Genomic DNA, 19077 nt, shown 5'->3' with positions numbered 1-19077 from the left:
AGCGAACTTGTCTTGTAAAAGGCCAGACGGTAAAGATTGTGGCGAGAGAACAGCTACAGACGATATGTAAACAAATGGGCGCAACTGTGTTCCAATAAAACTTTATTCACAAATGCAGGCTGCAGGCCAGTTGTCAGCCCGGTTGGTCACAGTTTGCTGACTCTTGCTTTAGATGCACAGCACCATGGGGCGCTTGGGTGGCTCAGTCAGTAAAGCATCCAACTTCAGCTCAGGTCATGATCTCACAGTTTGTGGGTTCGAGCCCTGCATCGGGCTCTGTGCTGACAGCTCAGTGCCTGGAGCCTGCTTTCAGTGTCTCTCTCTCTCTCTATCTCTCTCTCTCTCTCTCTGCCCCTCCCCCACTCATGCTCTCTCACTCTCTCTAAAACAATAAATAAACATTAAAAAAAAAAGGTGGACAGTACTATGCCCTTGGCACAAACCAAGGAAGAAATGAGACACAAACTTTGAGTGAGTGATTGAGCTGCTTTTTCAAGTCCACACAAATGTATCTGGTAAGTGACAGGCTCAGTGTGCTCCTAATCACGAGCGTCACTAACATTATCACAATCACAAGCATGTTAATCGCTGCCATTACCATGTGAGCTCACCTTAGTCAGGTTTACTATGTGCCCGGCACTGAGCTCAAGGCTAAGTACGTGAACCAACTCATGTGCTCCTCTCAGCTATCCAAGAAATAGGCACTATTATCATCCCACTTGTCAGATGCGGTCACTGAGATCCAAAGAGGTTAGGAAGCTTGCCCAGTATCACGCAGCTAGTGACTAGAGAAGCCTCAACCTGGATCTGAGCAGTCTGGCTCCAGAGCCTACGCTCCTAACCACTGGGCCACACTGCTCCTCAGTCAGGGCTTTGAAGACAAGTACAAGAACACCAGAATGTGCCAGGGAGGGAGTCTGATTTAAGGAATTCTTTCTGCGACGCAGCTTTTGAGTGTACTTTGCACTCCTAGAGCAATTCATAAGGGGGTTAGATAAAAATGATTCCCCAATTATCCAAGAAGATGGCGTTGCCGGCCAGCCAGGTAAATGCCATAAAGTGGCCAAAACGGTAAGGCTCGGCATTAGACGCTCACTCCCATCTACTCAGGTGAAATGCTCAGCCTCGGCAGAAAGAGTTGGGCTTTGGAGAACAAATTCAGTGGAAAGAGGGGCCATGCAGGGACCTTCCCAGTGCAAAGGAGCTTCGAACAAAGAGCTTGCTTCTCTCCACTGGGGTATGGTGCCGCCATGAGGTTACTCAAATGAGCCGATTTCTTCTGTTGTCCAAATACGAGGGCTTATGTTGCTCTCATTTTATATATCTCTGGAACTTTATTTAAATGACAAATATCTCACTGAAATACCACTTAGTCTCACCAGTCCGACTGGCAAAAATCAGAGGCTTGACAAGATAGCGTTGGCGAGAGCTAGAAAGCTGGTGGGAGCTTTGAGCATTGCTGGGGGAAGTACAAAATGACAGACTCCCTTTGGAAAGGTGTTTTGACAATATCCTCAAAAGTACGAATGCATTTTTCCTTTGGGGCTAGCAATATCGCTTCCAGGAACCTACTGTAAAGAATCACCTCCACGAATGGGAAACAAATGCACAAGGGTATTCACTGTATCACAATTTGCAATAACAACTGTTGGAAATGATGGGTGAGTCCGTCAGTAGGGACTGGCTGAATAGGGTGAATCCACAAATGAAATGGAATGCTGGAAGAAAGAATGGGCAAGCTGCTTATATATAAGACAGTCATATGTCAAGTGAAAAAAAATCAATAGGCAGAAAGTATATGTAGGATATGATCTTTTCTCTAAGAAAGAGGAAAAGAAGACTACATGGGTTCTGTTTGTATAGAGAACCACCCAGAGGTACATGCACAAATGCAACAGCTCACTGTCACTTTTTCTGACATTTATATATTTATTTTGAGGGAGAGAAAGCATGGAAGGGGCAGAGAGAGAGGGAGAGCGAGAGAATCCCAAGCAGGCTCCGTAGGGTCAGTGCAACACCTAATGCGGGCTGAACTCACGAACCGTGAGATGATGTACAAGCCTAAATCAAGAGTCAGATACTTAACCGACTGAACAATCCAGGGTGCCTCACTGTTACTTTTTATATTGTTTTGATTTTTGAATGGTTTGGACCCATTTTCTATCGAGAAAATTAAAAGAAACTTAAAATATTAAATGTCCAAAAGCCAGATTCAAATTAAAAACAAAACCAAACAATGGGAAACGCTGTAGAACGTTCCCATGAGAGAACCTAAGAGGGTGGTCTACGGGGGGAGAGGGGAGTAGCCTCTGTGAACTTCAGCACCCCGAAGCTTTGCCGGAAAGACAACGCAGTATTTTAGGAAAAAGAAAAAAGCAAGAACAAGGAAAGGAAAATCGAGACCTGTCCGGATGGGTTGCCTGGGAATCGTGGTTTCCTAGTGCTTACCAGAGCATCTACACGCGCCCCCCCCCCCCCACCCACAACTCCATGTTCTTCCCCAGGTGAGAGCTCTTAAGATTCCCTTATCATGCACAACAAAGCCACGTGGCTCAGAGAAGCAAAATAACTTGCCCAAGGTCACAGAGCAAGGAAGGGGAAGAACCTGGTTAACAACCAGTCATTCTGGCTGCTAATCCAGTGTTCAGTACACCCTGGTGCCTGCCGGCACCCCCTTGTCAAGCCCAGGAATGGGAGCACCCCGCCCCCACGTGCCTTCAGCCCCATGCCAGCTTCCTGGACCTTGATCATGACTTCCACCTACAGCCTTGGTTTGCAAAGATACCTGTGGCAGAGTAAGGAGGCAGGGAGGCGGACCCAGAAGCCTGCCCAGCCTCAAGGGCAATCACTGTTTGGCTCCTACCGCCTGTTTCCATGCAGGAATGCGGGCCCCGGTCTTGTTGGATCAGATTTTTCCAGAAGTCCAGTCTTATAAGACAGCTTCTAATTTTAAATATTGACAATTACAAAAAAAAAAAATGTAAAGCTCTGTACAGATGCAACAAAACAGGCTTCTAGTTTCTAACCTAATAGGTAACTAGGCAGAAGACTAGAAAATTTTCCATTATTTACCTCGATGCCGCAGAACCATGGCGGGGGGGAGGGGGGCGAGGGGGAGAGCTCTTTAAGGAAATTTCATCATAGCAACAGAAATCTGTTAGACAAAAAGCATGACTGTTTGGAAGACAGGTAAACGTGGGCTCTGCGACACACTTTCAAATTCTTTCAAATTCCCCATGTGCTGCCTCCAGGCTGGTTCTGGGACTTGAAGTTACATTCTGTCTCCTGAAAGCCCGAAACAATATCCCTGTCACTCTTCCTTTGCATTTTCTGTGTAACTCAAATTCCCGGGACCCAGTTTACTGCCAAATTACCTGAGATAAACAAGTCATGCTAAGATCCTCTTTTCCTCTCCAAACCCAAACAGCAGCTGGCAGCTAGAAATGGTTATTTATAACCTGCACACTGTTATGCACATTTTCTTGTGCACTTCTAAAAATGCTTAGCCGTGCATTCTTTGGCTGCCTTCATAATTAGATGAGAGCCTGGGGACAATGCCGTGCGGTAGCAGAGAAGGTAGGCTCTGGGTCAGCCTGTCTGGCTCAGCTTCTCATTACCTGTTTGGAAACCCCGATACCGTAATTCCATTTCGGTCTATTGTCAGTGTTAAGACAGTACAAATGAAACGATTAGAGCAGTGCCCTGCACACAGTAGGTGATGGGGTTTGGAGTGGGGGTGGGGATCCGGAGCTGATGGCCAAGAAGGAATTCTTGAGATGTCTTTGGGGCAAAAAGATTTATTAAAGCACGGGGACAGGCCCCATGGGCAGAAAGAGCTGCACTGGGGTTGTGAAGAGTACTATTATATACTATGGAGTTGGAGGAGGTAAAGTCAAGAGGAAGTTTCTTAAAAGGGATTTTCCATATGCTAAAGCCTCACAGATCACTGGAGGCCTAGCTATTGTCAAGCTAAGGTTGTTTTTCCCTCTAGCGAAGCATTAGGACAGTAGGGAGTTCCTGGAGAAGGTTTTACTCTGCCTGCCTCAAGTGTTTGTCACCTGGCTGCAGGTTATAAGGAAATTGAATTTTACCTGCCATTTCCTTCTTGCCTTTGTTCCCCCACATCACTATGGAGGGGAGGGTGATGTTGGGGCTCCAGGAAACAAGCCTATAGGTTTCTGGAGATTAGGCTATTGATAAGATTGCCTTTTTCTTGTAATTTACTAAGGTATTTGTAAATGGATGGAGACTTGCGTCCTGCAGGACTGCGATCTCTATCAGTTAACCATTTGTTTTCTGTCCTTTCCTCTGTTCTTAGGCAGCCAGGAGTCCACGAGGAATATACGTCTCCCACCTGGGGTGGGGGATGGGAGGTATGCTAGCTTGTGCTTGGCCTTCGGCTTGCCTTATGCTCCCTCATCAGAAGAGACATCAGTAGACATCCCTGGAGTCTGTGAATGAATGAATGAATGAATGAATGACCAAATTTTTTGAATGGATAAATGCTGGGAGGACAAGAGGTAAGAGTACGAGAAGCTGTAAAGACTTCATCTTCTCTCACAATGTATTTTCCTGATCCTTCCCCCCCTGCTTTTTCTCAGATGGTGAAATGAAATATGACAAAGTGGGTTTAATACACCACTGGAGATAATTGGAAAATATTGATTTTTCTTCATTTGAAACGGTAAAGATAAGAAAGTGCCACACTTCTGTAATCTAATCAGTGGCTTATGTGACAACATGCTTCCCAGGCTAAAATGTACTTTGGTCGACCTCTGTATCCATCACACAAGTTCCCAAACGCATTCCAACTACACCCGCCAGCCCAGCCCCATCCTTCCATCCCAGCTCCTGGCTGAACACAAGTGGGGACACGGCGTTTGTGAATCTATGTGAGCACGTGTGTACACATACAAATTAAAGTGTCTTCTCAGTATTTGCGTTCCACACCCCCCACCCCAATGATCGGCAAAACAGCCCTGGAAACCGTAAGAAATGATGCATGAGATCCCCCAGAATCCTAAAGAAAAAGATACATTCCTGCCTCTGACAGCTAATTCTTACTGAGAACCTATCAAGTACTGGGTACCATTTTAAGAGCTTTATTTATGTTTATTTATTTTTGAGAGAGAGAGAGAGTGGGGAAGGGGCAGAGAGAGGGGGACAGAGGATCTGAAATGGGCTCTGTGCAGCAGAAAGCTGCATGCAGGGCTCAAACTCACCAACCATGAGATCATGACCTGAGCTGAAGTTGGATGCTTAACTGACTGAGCCATCCAGGGGCTCTGTTAAGGGCTTTATTGTTTAATTTACTTTTTAAAGTAAACTTTTAAAAGTATTTTTTAATTTTTTTTATTTTAGAGAAAGAGAGAGAGAGAGTGCAGGAGTGGGGGAGAGGGTCAGAGGGAGGAGGGGGGAGAGAGAGAGAGAGAGAGAGAGAGAGAGGGAGAGAGAGGGAGAGAGAGGGAGAGAGAGAGAATCTTAAGCAGGCTTCACACTCAGTGCAGAGCCCGAGGCGGGGCTCGATCCCAGGACCGTGGGATCACGACCTAGGCCAAAATCAAAAGAGTCAGATGCTCAACTGACTGAGCCACCCAGGCGCCCCTTAAGGGCTTTAAATAGATGAATTCATATGATTCTCACGGCAGCCTTATGACGTAGTCCTCCTATTAATCTCTATTTTATAATTTAAGAGTCCAGGCACTGAGAGATGAAGTAACCAATCTCCCAAGGTCATGTGGCCTCAGGACCAGAACCCCCTTGGTCGGTCTCCGCACTCTGCTCCTTCTTCTCCTCTCCAAGATGAGGAAGGCTCACAGAGTGAGCACCTCTAACTTGAACAGGGAGAGCAGGAGAGCGAGTCCAATCCTCTGCCCTGGTTTTTTCAGAGTTGCCTTCTGCAGGCTTAAAATAAAATCTCCACCTCAAATCATGCAAGAGGCAGGACTTCCCACCACAAAGGCTCATCAGGAGGGAGGCTTTGCAATGGCGGCGGGGCGGGTACAGAAACGGATCCAGGCTGGTTCTCCCGCAAGTGGCCACCTTAACTCCCCAGGCCTCGGCCTCCACATCTGATAAATGACAGCAATCAGACCAGATCGGAAGTTACTCAACTGGCTGAATCCAGGCCACAGACATTTGTTTGGTCTCCATAATGTTTTAAAAAAAATTTTTTTTTGCAGCCAACAGCTTGGGAGATTTCACATTTTAAAATCTTGAGTTCTGGAAAAAAAAAAAAAAAAAAAGAAATCCTGAGTTCTGGATTGTTTTTGAAAAACTAGAAGATCTGGCAACACCAGGCTTGCCTTCCTGCCTGGCAACAGTTGTCAGGAGCCGGCAGATGGCTGGTATCCTCTGGCTCCTGGCCCCCTAGCTCTCTGTCTCGCTGCCACTTTGGTCTGACAGGCTTCTCCCTAAAGATGAAAGTGAAGGTCTGTGTGTCCACACCTCTAGCAAAAGTGAGAATCATTACCATCATCACCCTAATTGCAGCTAGCACATTTATACTTATCGTATGCCAGGTCCTGATCTAAGGGCTTTGCATCCATGAACGCATTTAATTTTCACAATAACCCCAGGAGATGGAACAATTATTATCTCTTTTCTACAGATGATGGAGGTATGGAAGAGGCTACATGCTTCAAGGAATTAGTAGACAATCGAGTCCTTTATGACATGGAGGAATAGTCCCAGGTATGCAAAGTGTACGTAGGTGTTGAAAGAATCTGACATCAAGCAGCATAATGAAATAAACCCCAGTCACTGTGGTCATTTACATTACCTGCCTGGACCCTGCAGACTTCTAAACTTGTATTCCTGCACGGGATCCTCAGAGTTTGGAAATCTATCAGATTCCCTGGACTAGATCTGTTAAGTCTCTTCTGGATCTAACTGTCTGTGATTTTAGGTAGGTTCATAAAAAGGTACATAAATAGTTTGGGATTCTTGAGAGAGTGTGTGTGTGCGTGCGTGCACACACACACACACACATCGCATTGCAAGTTCACTCAGAGTTTATAAGAGTGTGGTGGTCCCTGCAGGGCTTCTGTGGTTGGTGACCAGTCATCTGTGACGCCCCACCTTCCTGCCTGGTGCTGCATTTGCCTATAACCCTCCAATGACATGTTAAGTCTCCAGAGAATCCATCAGCTACGGGGGGTCAGGGCAGCATCAGAGTTAGAAATGAGGCAGGAGATAGGGGTGATGGTGACTCACTGGGGCAGAAAATGGGGGAAGAATGCTAGCTGAAAAATAGAGGGAGTACAGACTAACAGAGGCCAGGGGTACAGTAAAGGTAGCCAGGTCAGGACATATTATTAGGACTGGGTTGAACTACTCCAAAGGGCAACGTCTGGGGGAAAGAGGAAGATTGAGCTGCAAGGACTTTTTCCCTGCCTGCTTTATGGAGACCAGCTACCAATTCGCTAAGGGACAGATCAGTTCATCTCTTCCCTGATTATGACGTCAGCCCAGCAAACACTCATGAACATCTCCCTGTGCCACTCCTTGGGCCAAGTGTTGGGCATATAAAGGAACAGGAGTGGGTCTCTATCTCCAAAGAGGAGAAAAGGCTCGGAGCCCAACACCTGTAATACAGCATGGGACATGAGGGCTATGGGATCCCGTCATGTGGGAGGATTAATTCAGCAGGTGATGTCGGTCACCATCATCTACAGCGTGGAGGTGACTTGAAAGAAGGAGACAGGTGGCAGGGAACACGGCAAGGGGAAGGCAGGGAGGTGGAAAAGAATATAGCGTATGCAAGAAACAGCCAGCTTTCCGAGGTGGCTTGGGCAGGGGTTAATTTTCAGGTGCCCATAGGCTCAGGCGAATATTCTCAATGCAAGAAAAGAGCACTTGATGACAGGTGCTACCAGCCAGAAGAGGTCAAACTGTCATCACATGTCCAAGACCAAGGGGTGACCAATGTTCAGTGCTGGGGACCAGGGCTGTTTGGGAATGCAGGCCCAGCAGGGCCAAAGCACCCTTCTATCAAGAGACTAAATAGCCCCGGTTTTTATGGGAAATCACTATTTTTAAATATGGGAAAACACATCAACGGACCCAGTTCAGCCCAGTATAATACCTCTGGGCAGGAGGGTGGGTGGGTAGGTGGGTATCTAAATATGAGGTTAGAGACCAGCAGACCAACCAAGGGACAGGGGAAGGGAAAGACACTGTTTCCCCAGGGAAATTCTCTGATTTAAGGTGCTGTGTCTGATTTAAAGCTACAAGGGTCAAGCCGTTCAAATCCCACGGGGCATCAGCAGTCAGTCCAGTGCTATTGAGGGCAACTGATACTTCCTTACTCTTATATAAAGTGATCTGTAAACAGCACCAAGCTCCAGCTTCCAAGCAACCATACTGCTCGTGTAAGCCCTCTCTTATGTGTAAACAGAGGAGCAGCCACAGAGTCAGGTCCTGAGGGAGCCAAGAGCAAGGGTCAAGGGCAGTGCCTTTTTTTTTATTATTTGCTTTTAAGAGAGAGAGAGAGAGAGAGAGTGAGCATGGGCAGGGGAGGGACAGAGAAAGAGAGGGAGACAAAGAATCTAAAGCAGGCTCCAGGCTCTGAACTGTCAACACAGAGCCCGATGTGGGGTCGGAACCCATGAACCATGAGATCGTGACCTGGGCGGAAGTCGGCCAGTTAACCGACTGAGCCACCCAGGCGTCCCCAGGGCAGTGCCTTTTAAACTGTTTGTTCTCCCATCAGCCTAAGAGGGAGTCTCGCCCACAGACTCACCCCCTAGGTGAGACAACCTGGCGACACCCTGGCAGGGACAAGTTTGAAACAGGTCTTTGACGACATACTCTAGACATATGTAAATTCTAGAGTGTGTGCTTTATTTGGTGGAGTCCTGGTTCTGCTACGTGCTGGCCACGTGGGTGCAAATGGGCCCAATTACAGTGAGTAGCATATGGAGCTGTCTCAAGCGTCAAATCGAATGGATCCCCCATGGAAGGAGTCAGCAAACCTTTCCAGTGAAGGACCAGATAGTAAATACTTCCGGCTTTGTGGGCCATACGGTCTCTGTCACAACAAATCAACTTTGCCAACGAAGCATGGAAACAGCCACAGACTGTGTGCATTTATATGCAGAGGGGGGCTTAGCTATGTTCCAATAAAACTTTATTTGCAAAAGTAGGCAGTGAGGCAGATTCCTTTGAGAAAGGGGAAGACCTTCACGAATGTCATCTTCCAGGAACTCCCAGGTTGGATTCTAGTTATCTGTTTATGACTGGCTTTCTCACCAAACTATGAAGTTCTTTTCTTTCTTTCTTTTTTTTTTTTTTTTTGTTAGTTTATGTATTTATTTTGAGAGAGACAGAGACAGAGACAGAGTGAGTGGGGGAGGGGCAGAGAGAGGGAGAAAGGATCCCAAGCAGGCTCTGCACCATCAGCCCAGAGCCCTACGAGGGGCTCGAACTCACGAGCTGTTGAGATCATGCCCTGAGCTGAAACCAAGAGTTGGACACTCACCCGACCGAGCCACCCAGGTGTCCCCAGACTATGAAGTTCTTAAGGGCAGGGAATATATCCCCCCCTTTTTTTTCAGACTGAAACTAAGTGAACAAGTATATACAGCACAGTATGCCCCACAGGAATAATTCATAAGGATTCCAACATTGTCCAAGTTAATATAAGAGTAGAATTGTTGCTTCAGATGCCTATGGGGCCCAGGCAGGGAACGCAGGCAATGGAGTTCAGGTAGGTGGCCAGTCAGGTAGGTGCTGTGACAAATTGGAAAGGGCACCTCCCTTCTAAAAGGGTGGTCTCCGTTAGCTCTAGCTGTGAGGAGGTTGTTGCCTACAGAATTCTGATTCGGTGCTGAGAGACTTCATTGATTTTCAAAGAAAATCCCACAATCAGATATTTATGAGAAATCTCCCAATCTTCCAATGTTGACAACTCATTCAAAAATTGAAAAAACAAAACATTATGGGCCAAGTAAACAGGATTGTGGGCTCATTCGTTCGGAGGCCCCCAGTGTGTAACCTCTGACATAAAGAATTCGTTTTCAAATTTGCTACATCTTTCTTTTTTTTTTAAGGTGAAAAATGTTGGAACTAATATGTTGAAAAAAAGAACTTTACAGGAAGTTTTAAGAGTAATACAATGAACTCCCCTTCGCCTGGATCCAGTCTCAATCATCTTGAGATCTCTGGATTCCGGTGCGCAGAAGGCACTGGAATGTGGAGTTACTAAATGAATGCCCTAAGGAAGAACAAGCAAACCGTGCTGTGCCAAGTTCCTGTAGGTTAAAATCGCAGCTGGGGATGAATACTGTGAAATAGGGAGAGGGGAGAAATGAACCCGACTCAAGGATGGGCGCAAAGAAGGAACGAAGACAGAACAGACAAAGAGATTACATGGACCACGTGTTTATTTTGCCCGCTGAATGCTTGCTTTATTTTATTTCATATCATTTTTGGCTTGGCTTATTTTACGTAGCAAGGGAAACAAACAAATCACCAGGAGTCCAGGTGAATACCACACCAGAATGAAACAGACCAGACACGTGGATAGCATACTTCCAACAAAACCTTACTAGTTCACTCGTCGCCCGTTTTGCAGTTTGGGCTTATTTAGACAAGCTAGGCTAAATTTCATCTTGGCGTTATTAATTCTATGAGAAAGTGTACTAAGCAAATGAACAGTATAAGCAGGGGAAATGTTGAATATTTGCTCTAGGGAGAGCAAGAGCAAATGAACAGCTTTAAAATCCTTTCTAATTATGTTGATGTGCTGAACTTTTGTCTAATTATTATGTTCCTTGAAAACTGAGTAGAAATTTTTTTTTTCCTAAACCATATTTTAAAAGCGCTGGGGGAAATGTGACTTTAACATAAAGATGAACCCTTCAGGGGCAAAAGACTGGGGGCGCCTGGGTGGCTCTGTCTGTTGAGTGTCGGATTTCGGCTCAGATCATGATCTCACAGTTCGTGAGTTCCAGCCCCACATTGGGCTCTGTGCTGACAGCTCAGAGCCTGGAGCCTGCTTCAGATTCTGTGTCTCCCTCTCTCTCTGCCCGCCCTCCCTCACCCCCCCGACCCCTGCTCACGCTCTGTCTCTCTCTGTCTCCTGAAAATAAATAAACATCAAAAAATTTAATATATATCCGGGGCAGAAGACTCACACATTATCCAGGGCAGAAGACTCACACATTGCCAGTTTACTTTCAGGTAAATACAAAATGTAGCACGTCAGCTTTTCTTTTTAAATAAACAGTGAGCTAATTACAAAGATTATTATTTGCTAGAGAGCTTCATCAGATTCCTTCCTCCCTCTTCCGCCAGCTGAAGTCTGCCCATTTGCGGCTAATGACAGCATTAGTTACCATGAGGAGCACTTTTTATATACCAGACTTGGTGTTAAGTGCATTCATGCGTAGTCTTGTTCAATTCACCATTGGGCTAGCAAACAAAACAAAGTAAGCCTTCTCATCAGCTTGACTTTATTGACAGGAAAACTGAAGCTCAGAGGGGTAAGAATACCCATCAAGATATGAATCCACAGATACACGGCCCCCGAAATATATCAGTATTACATTATGATGTATTGCAGAGCCAGATAAAACCTGCCCAAAGTCAAAACCAATGGGTCAGGAAAAATGTTGTGAAAAACCATGGTGATTTGGACATGCAGAATTAACCAAACTACAATCCAGTTTGGGGATACTTGGTAGATACTTAAGCTTTTGTAAGTTTAGGAAGTAAACATCCTTTTGATAAGGCCTACCTAGTTGGCTAGAATCACAATTCATCACGGTATGCTTCACTTTACCCAACAGGTATGTGCGTACAAAATTGTTGTGTAAATCTAAGTTTTAAAAATAGTAATGGAAAAAGGGATCCTTTGAATGCTAAATCTAATCTTAGGGCAAATGCTTTCTTAAAAGAGAACAAGCTTTTCTTGTTTGTGACCAGTCTGAAAATTAACAGGTTCCTCTATTAGGCCATGATAATGTTCTAGGAGTGCTGACATGGTAACAACGTAGACTTCTTGAAAATGGCCTACAGCAATAGTTCTCAAACTATCTTCCACAGACCCTAGGAGGAAAAGAGATCCACAAAGACAAAACTATTCTCATCATAATTCTAAAGCTTTTTTTATTTACATCAGTCAATATTTGCACTGATGATGTGAAAGCAGCGGTAGGTAAAACTGTTTGTGGCCTGAATCTCTACAAGGCAGCAGCACCAAACTGTGTTATTAGTCATTATATTCTTTACTACCACATACTCACGATAAAACAAAACAAAACAAAAATCATTTTCACCTAAGAATATCTTATAAAATAGTAGAAATTAATATTATTACATTTCATTCCTTGAGTATACAACTTTTTAATACTGTGTGTGACAAAATGGGAAGTACACATCGAGCACTTCTGCTATGTGCCAAAGTACAACAGTTGATCCCAGAAAACACCCCTGTGCTTGTTTGAGTTACCAGCTGAACTAGCCACGTATGATACTGAATGCCATTTGCACTTAAATGAACAACAAACTATCATTATTCAAACTTTTCTCAAATATATAAAAAAAAAAAAAAAAAAATGAGTCTGTCCCAAATACCCAACTGACAGTGTTTGTTGCCCAAATGAAAACTTGTTTCTTACTACCTTGAGTTTAACAGCTTATATGGTAGTTATATTAACAAATGTGATTTTTTTTGATATCATGATGACATTCTATTTGATATTAATAGTGGAATTTTTAAAATGTCAACATTTGGAAGATTTGTATAACTCGGTAAATCAACATTTCCTAAATGACAAACATTTAATGTAACAAAATCATACATGGGTAAAATATCCAACCAAAGGGCATGATAAACCAATGGATTTTAATACAATCGAGTATAAAAGTTCACCAATATGGTTTCAGATGCCACACTGCACATAACCTTCAAGAATTACCACTTGCTAAGTCTTGGTGTAGGATCAAAAAAGAATGGTATTTGAAAAGGCAATTAAAATAGTCCCTGCTCCAACTATATATCTGTGTGAGGCCAGACTTTGCTCATATACATCAGCCAGAAAACACACGTTTGGTTGCCAAAGCCGAAATGAGAGTCTAGCTATTTTCTATCAAGCCAGACATTGAAGAGATTTAAGAAAATGTAAAATAATGCCACTACTACTCTTCCTACTACTTTTGGGGGCGGGGGCGCAAAGCTATGTTTCATTAAAATTATTATTTATATTCAGAAGTAATGGGTTCATTGTTATTTTTAAATAAGTTGATAAATGAATGTTTTAAGGTTTTCTCAGCTTTCATTTCTGATATGGTATATTTCACAGATCTACATAAACAACGCTCTTCTGAGGTAAGAGCATAAAGGAGTCCTGAGACCAAAAAAATTTGAGAACTGTTGTTCTGTAGAAACATTACATTGATCTTCCCACAAGGCAAACCTGCAAATGACATTTTACAGTACCTCTGAAGTACAAAGGGCAAAGCGTCTTTTAAGCACACATCAGATTATTCAATTAAAAAAAAAAAAATCCCACACTGCATTAAGTGGATATCACAAAGGAACAAATCCCTCTTAGTGGTGAAATGAGAAAACTGATCTGGATTCTAGCATAGACCCTAATAGTCTGTCTAAACGTTAGTCCTCCTATCTTCAAAATGAGATCCGAGTAGCCTATTTTTAGATTGCTTCCCATGGTCGATTCTATGATTCTAATCAGGGACCTCCAAACAGTGGCCCACAGGCTCCATCTGGCCTTCAGACTGATTGGCTGTCCCGGTATTTAGAGAAGTGCCCCAGGAAAATAATAGGTTGGAGCCGAGTGAGACGCTTTCCTTTCAAAAGGCGAATTGATTTTCAGTCGCAGCCCAATCCAGCCCGCCAGACTTGTCCCTACATATATCTGCATTTGCAACTTCTGGAATGAAGGGCCTCTGAAACCCGCTTCAAATCTCAAACTCCATAATTTGGTTCCAGAGGCAGAGTGTCTGGCTTTCTTACCCACCCTGCCACTTGTGGGCTGTTTGGTTAGGGGCAAGTTAACTTCTTTGAACCTCAGTTGCTTCATTTGCAAAACAGGAGAACACTACTGACCTCAAAGGGCTGTTCTGAAGCTTAACGAGGTGTTGCTTGAGAGAGCTTACAGAGTTCCTGGCACTGGACGGTACTAATTACTCTCACCAGAGCTCATAAAGAGAGTATGCCCTAGAATTCCCCCACCCACCTTACCAACTCCCTTCTCCCACTTGCTGACGACCGCACTCCCCAGGGTGACGCTTACTCCCGTACCAACTCCCAGATTGCACAGTTCCACATCCGAGGAAGACACACAGGACCCCCTCGCCCTCGGACTTCCACTTTTCCTTTCCACTCTAAACCTCTTCTGAGCCCCCAGCCTGTACCGGGTTCCTACACGACCACAGCTCTGCACCTTGGCCACACCACTGACCACTCCCCCCAGCCTCTTCTGGCCATCCCGGATCACTAAGGCTCCCTTTCCCTCAGACCGGGGGCCACCATGGGTCAGGAAGTGGTGGTCCAGGGCTCTCCGGCCTAGGATTCTGTCCGGGGAAGCCTCAGGAGAGGTGAAAGAATAACTGCCCGACCGCCCGGAGGGGCCCACGGACACTCACCTTCCATCCCTAGAGGCGGCGGTTCCGGGTGCTCGAACCGGAAGCGGCCCCTACACTGTTTGCAGTTCCCCTGGTTACTGCGGGGTTCCGGACCAATGGCGGTGGAGATCCAGGGACTGAGCCCGCCCCCAAAGGGAGTGACGTCGCATCGGCGCTCTGGCACTCCTCCTCGGATCTCAAAGTCCATCCCGCCTCTCAGGGCTGCCGAAGGTTGTGCGCAGGCGCGCTGGAGGGCCTTTAGTGTCCTGGTGCGCAGGCGCCGGGGGAGCTGCCCACCGAAGTAGCAATGGACGCGCTGGAGTCGTTGTTGGACGAGGTGGCCCTCGAGGGGCTTGATGGCCTGTGTCTGCCTGCGCTGTGGAGCCGTCTGGAGACGCGAGTGCCGCCCTTCCCCCTGCCTTTGGAGCCCTACACGCAGGAGTTCCTGTGGCGGGCCCTTGCCACGCACCCGGGCATCAGCTTCTATGAAGAGCCTCGAGAGCGACCCGACCTCCAGCTCCAGGACCGGTCAGCGGCCTGGTCCTGCGGCGGGCGGGCGAGAGGGCAGGCGCAGAGCCCGGGGTCCGATGGCTCTGGGAGGGGCCCAGGTTCTGACGGGAGGGGGTGGGAGATAGGAGTGGAGCCCGGGGAGGACCGTGAGTCGTGGGGCGGGGGGGGGGGGGGGGGGAGGCCTGGGTGTAAGGCTGACTGGGGGTTCCTCGGGCCTGGTAGAGCCCGGGCGTTCGATGGAGTTGAGGGTTATCTCATGATGTCCCATTATGTCCGTGTGGGTGTTGGGTGGTGGTGAGCAGGACCGGCGGGATATTCTTCAAGTTTCAAAGAGTACTCTTCTTCCGTAGTGGTTAGGAAGTGAGTTCAGATCAAGGCTGGAGACCGATGAGTTCAACCACCCTTTCTGGGGCATTCATTCAGTGCTTGACTGGAGAGCCTAAGTCAATTAGACATCTGCATAACAGCAACCTTAATAATAATAATAATAATAATAATAATAATAATAGCTAGCATTTATGGAGTGCTTATTTTTGGCCTAGTACTATACCCTAAGATCCTGTTCTGGGAGCTTCAGGGGACTGAACTCACTTGATCCTCAGCAGTAGGTACTGTTATCTTCCCCATTTTGCAGAGGAGGAAACTGAGCCTTCGATTAAGTAACCTGTTCAACGGTTACAAAGATTATAAGTGACCCACGTGTTGGTTTGAACCCAGGCCATCCGTCTGTAGAATCTGTGCTCTAAAGGCATATTGTGAGAAGTTCCCAGAGGTAATACTGTCCAAAACAGGACTTAAAGATTGGATTTAGGTGGGCACTTGGCAGAGTATTCTGGACAGGAAACAGCAAATGTGAAGCCTGCAGGAGGAGAAATATGTTAAGTTTGGTTGAAGTGTAGGATTGGAGGTGGGGAATGAGGAATAATGTTTGGCACTTACATGTGTGCTTGTTGTGAGCTGGGACTGTTCTAAGATCCTGACATAGAGCGAGTTATTTAATTTTTACAAAAGCCTTAGAAGAGAAAATCGAGGCACAGAGCGTTTAAGTGACTTGTTTAAGATCATCTGCTAGCAAGACCAGAACCCCCAATTTGAATCCACAAAGTCTGGGGTACAAAACCCACTCTGCCCTTCGCTCAGTTGGACTGGAGAGGGAATTGGGTGGTCTTTTAATCCACTTAAATAGCTTATCCTTTATCGAAAGGGTAGTTAGAAGCCACTGAAAGGCGAGTCAGACTAGGGGCAAAGTGTGAAGTTGAGAGATTTTAGTAATCCAGCCACAAACAACCAATCATGGTTTTGCTTACCAGGGTGCAGGTGAAAATAAGAGAAGCAGGTGAGATGAAAACCTATGAAACCAGAATAAAGAGGATTGGGTGACTGGATGTGGGGTATAAGGAGAGGTGGGAATCAGGGATGATTCCTCTGGTTCCTGATATTTGGGTACCTGAGTGAATACTGATGCCCTGCCCTGTTGGTAGGGAACACAGAAGGGCAGCACAGTGGTTGAGTCTTGGGGGAGGTGGGGAAGATGTTGAACGTACTTTGAGACACATGGAGTTTGAAGTTCCTTTGGGTCACCCTAGTGGAGATTCTGTTTAGTAAACATGTGGCTTCATGCGGGGCGGGGGAGGGGGGAGCAGGCCAGAGAGAGGGATGGACCTGGACATGTGGAGTCATCCCGTATGGTTGGATGTTTAAGTTGTAGGCCAGGATTCTCCCTGGAGGCCTAAGACATGGCCCTGAGGTGCACCTACGTGGAAGGGCTGGATGAAGGACTAGGAACCTTCCAAGAAGCCTGGGAAGGTGTGGCTGGAGAAATGGAGGATAGCAGTTCAGAGCGGTGTCCTGGCAGATGTGATTGGGGGTTGGAGGGTTACGCAGTGTAGAGATCACACAGAAGGCAAAGGAGGAAAGGGCCAATAAGCGGAAGTGGGATTTAGCCTCAACTGGACTAGAGCAGGATGTGAGTGAGGTTTGTAAGGAAAGCTTAACAAAGTTGGCTGACTGGATAAAGGAAGAAACCCAAGTCAAAGATGTCTCCATGACATTGATACGACACAACTGGGAGAGAGTGGAAAGGAGGGACTTTATTGGGGGCGGGGAGAGGCAGTTATAACTTTGCCTTTGATCTCCTTGAATTTGAGGTGTTTGGTAGACAAGCGAAGATACAGGGTCAGTGTTTGGAGGGAAAAGGCAGGACATAGGATCCCAAGGTGAAAATTGTTAATGTACAGGCACCAGATTTGAAGGGAAACCAAAAGACCACGACTTGGGCCAGTAGGACGGTTCTGGTTCCAGCATTCAGCTTCTTAGGGTGGATTTGGGGGACCCTGGGAAGGCCTGTGTTCTTTGCGTTAAAAAGGCAGGAATGCTGCTCTAATCTGCATTTGCAAAGCGGGAAGACTGAGTGAGCACATTCTCTCTCTCTCTCTGGTCTCAGCAGGAGGTTGTCAGAAGAATGTGGCCCAGTATGTACTGTTTCCGGAGCTGATTTGTGGTTTGGTATTTGTGCCTTCCCTCTTGTAGATACGAAGAGATTGACTTGGAAACCGGAATCTTGGAGTCCCGGAGGGATCCAGTCGCTTTGGAGGACGTCTACCCCATTCATATGATTTTAGAGAATAAAGATGGCATCCAGGGCTCTTGCCGGTACTTTAAGGAGAGGAAAAACATAACCAATGACATCAGGACCAAGTCTTTACAGCCCCGCTGTATGATGGTGGAGGCCTTTGGCAGGTAACTGATTTGCACCATCAGAAACTCATGGGAATCCTCCTACTTTGAAGTCGGGTGCACAGTCAGAGCGCTGAGTCTCGCCAGCCCTTTACGAAGCCTCTGCCTTCTTCACTCAGCTCATTTTGCTCAGGGACCTGCCTTTCTCTTTCCCTTGTATCCACAGTCCTGGCACGGTTGGGCAGGGCAGGAGGCTATCATTTGGATCACTCTTTTTTTTTTTTTAATGTGTTATTTATTTTTGAGAGAGAGCACAAGCGGCAGTCGGGGAGGGAAAGGGGAGGGGGGAACAGAGGCTCTAAAGTGGGTTCTGCGCTTTAGAGTGGGGCTCGAACTCACAAGCCATGAGATCGGGACCTGAGCTGAAGTCAGCCACTTAACCACCTGAGCCACCCAGATGTCCCCAGGATCACTCTCGTAGAGACTGGGCCCCCTGCTGCCCAGCGGTCCTTTCCTGAGTCTCCGGCCGGACCCCCGGTTTCCCAGAGTGGTCCATTCCACCTGTCATCTTCTAAGCCTAGCCCCACTCCCACCTCCCTCCCCGCTTCACAGAACAGGGAGAAGCTGCCCGTGTGAACTCTCCTGACTTCCATCTTCAACTTGCAGCTGTTACACATCTCTTCCTCCCCCCACCCCCACCCCCCAGCTCAGAGGTGACCAGAAACCATGGCCCTGTCTAGGGCCTCGCTCTGCTTCTCTTCCTCCTCCTCTGCCCATCCCCCTTCCTGCCCCCCAGCCCAGCTCCCCGTACCTCCTGCTCTTCCCTGCCTCTCTCAGGAAGCTCATCTTTCTCCATCATTTTCTTTCTTTCTTTCTTTTTTTTAATGTTTATTTATTTTTGAGAGGGAGGGGCAGAGAGAGAGGGAGACAGGATCTTACTGCTGACAGCAGTAAGCCCGATGCGGAGCTCAAAGTCACAAACCTCGAGGTCATGACTTGAGCTGAAGTCGGATGCTTAACCAACTAAGCCACCCAGGTGCCCCTTCTTCGTCATTTCCAACTTTTGCCTTTCTGCTGGTGCTGTCTCCTCAGCCCTAACGTGACTCACACAGCTTACAACAGGACCTTCTCTTGACCTCAGATCCCCTGTGACCATAGATCTCTCTTTCTCTCTGCCGCTTGTAGGACCAAGCTTCCCAGAAGAAATAGTCACTCTTACTCTTTGTCCCCTTCACCTCTGCCCTCTCGGTCCTGATGTCTGACTTTATTACTTCACCGAAATCTTATCCCCGAAGATTC

At 46.6% G+C, this 19077-nt stretch overlaps 2 protein-coding genes and 1 long non-coding RNA gene across 3 annotated transcripts in view; 2 read left to right on the top strand and 1 right to left on the bottom strand.

The window, feature by feature from the left end:
• KATNIP (katanin interacting protein) overlaps positions 1-14815 on the bottom strand; it is a 194434-nt gene extending 179619 nt beyond the window's left edge. The window contains exon 1 of the mRNA XM_027051144.2: positions 14614-14815. Within this exon, the coding sequence (XP_026906945.2) occupies positions 14614-14800 (187 nt within the window). The 5' untranslated portion in view covers positions 14801-14815. The remainder of the gene's footprint in view (positions 1-14613) is intronic.
• Positions 3773-11131, top strand: LOC128313664 (uncharacterized). The gene is made up of 3 exons (XR_008294667.1): positions 3773-4520; positions 6611-6693; positions 10053-11131. It is a non-coding gene; the product is annotated as an uncharacterized LOC128313664 (long non-coding RNA).
• A 3-nt stretch (positions 14816-14818) lies between the features above and the next one.
• The window catches only part of GTF3C1 (general transcription factor IIIC subunit 1), a 74941-nt gene continuing 70682 nt past the window's right edge, over positions 14819-19077 (top strand). Inside the window, exons 1-2 of the mRNA XM_027051143.2 lie at positions 14819-15120; positions 17632-17841. Of these exons, the coding sequence (XP_026906944.1) occupies positions 14900-15120; positions 17632-17841 (431 nt within the window). The 5' untranslated portion in view covers positions 14819-14899. The remainder of the gene's footprint in view (positions 15121-17631; positions 17842-19077) is intronic.

Source organism: Acinonyx jubatus, chromosome E3, assembly GCF_027475565.1.
Source record: "Acinonyx jubatus isolate Ajub_Pintada_27869175 chromosome E3, VMU_Ajub_asm_v1.0, whole genome shotgun sequence".
Taxonomy (NCBI): domain Eukaryota; kingdom Metazoa; phylum Chordata; class Mammalia; order Carnivora; family Felidae; genus Acinonyx; species Acinonyx jubatus.
The sequence above is the reverse complement of the archived record's forward strand: the minus strand, read 5'-3'. Positions and strand labels throughout refer to the sequence as shown.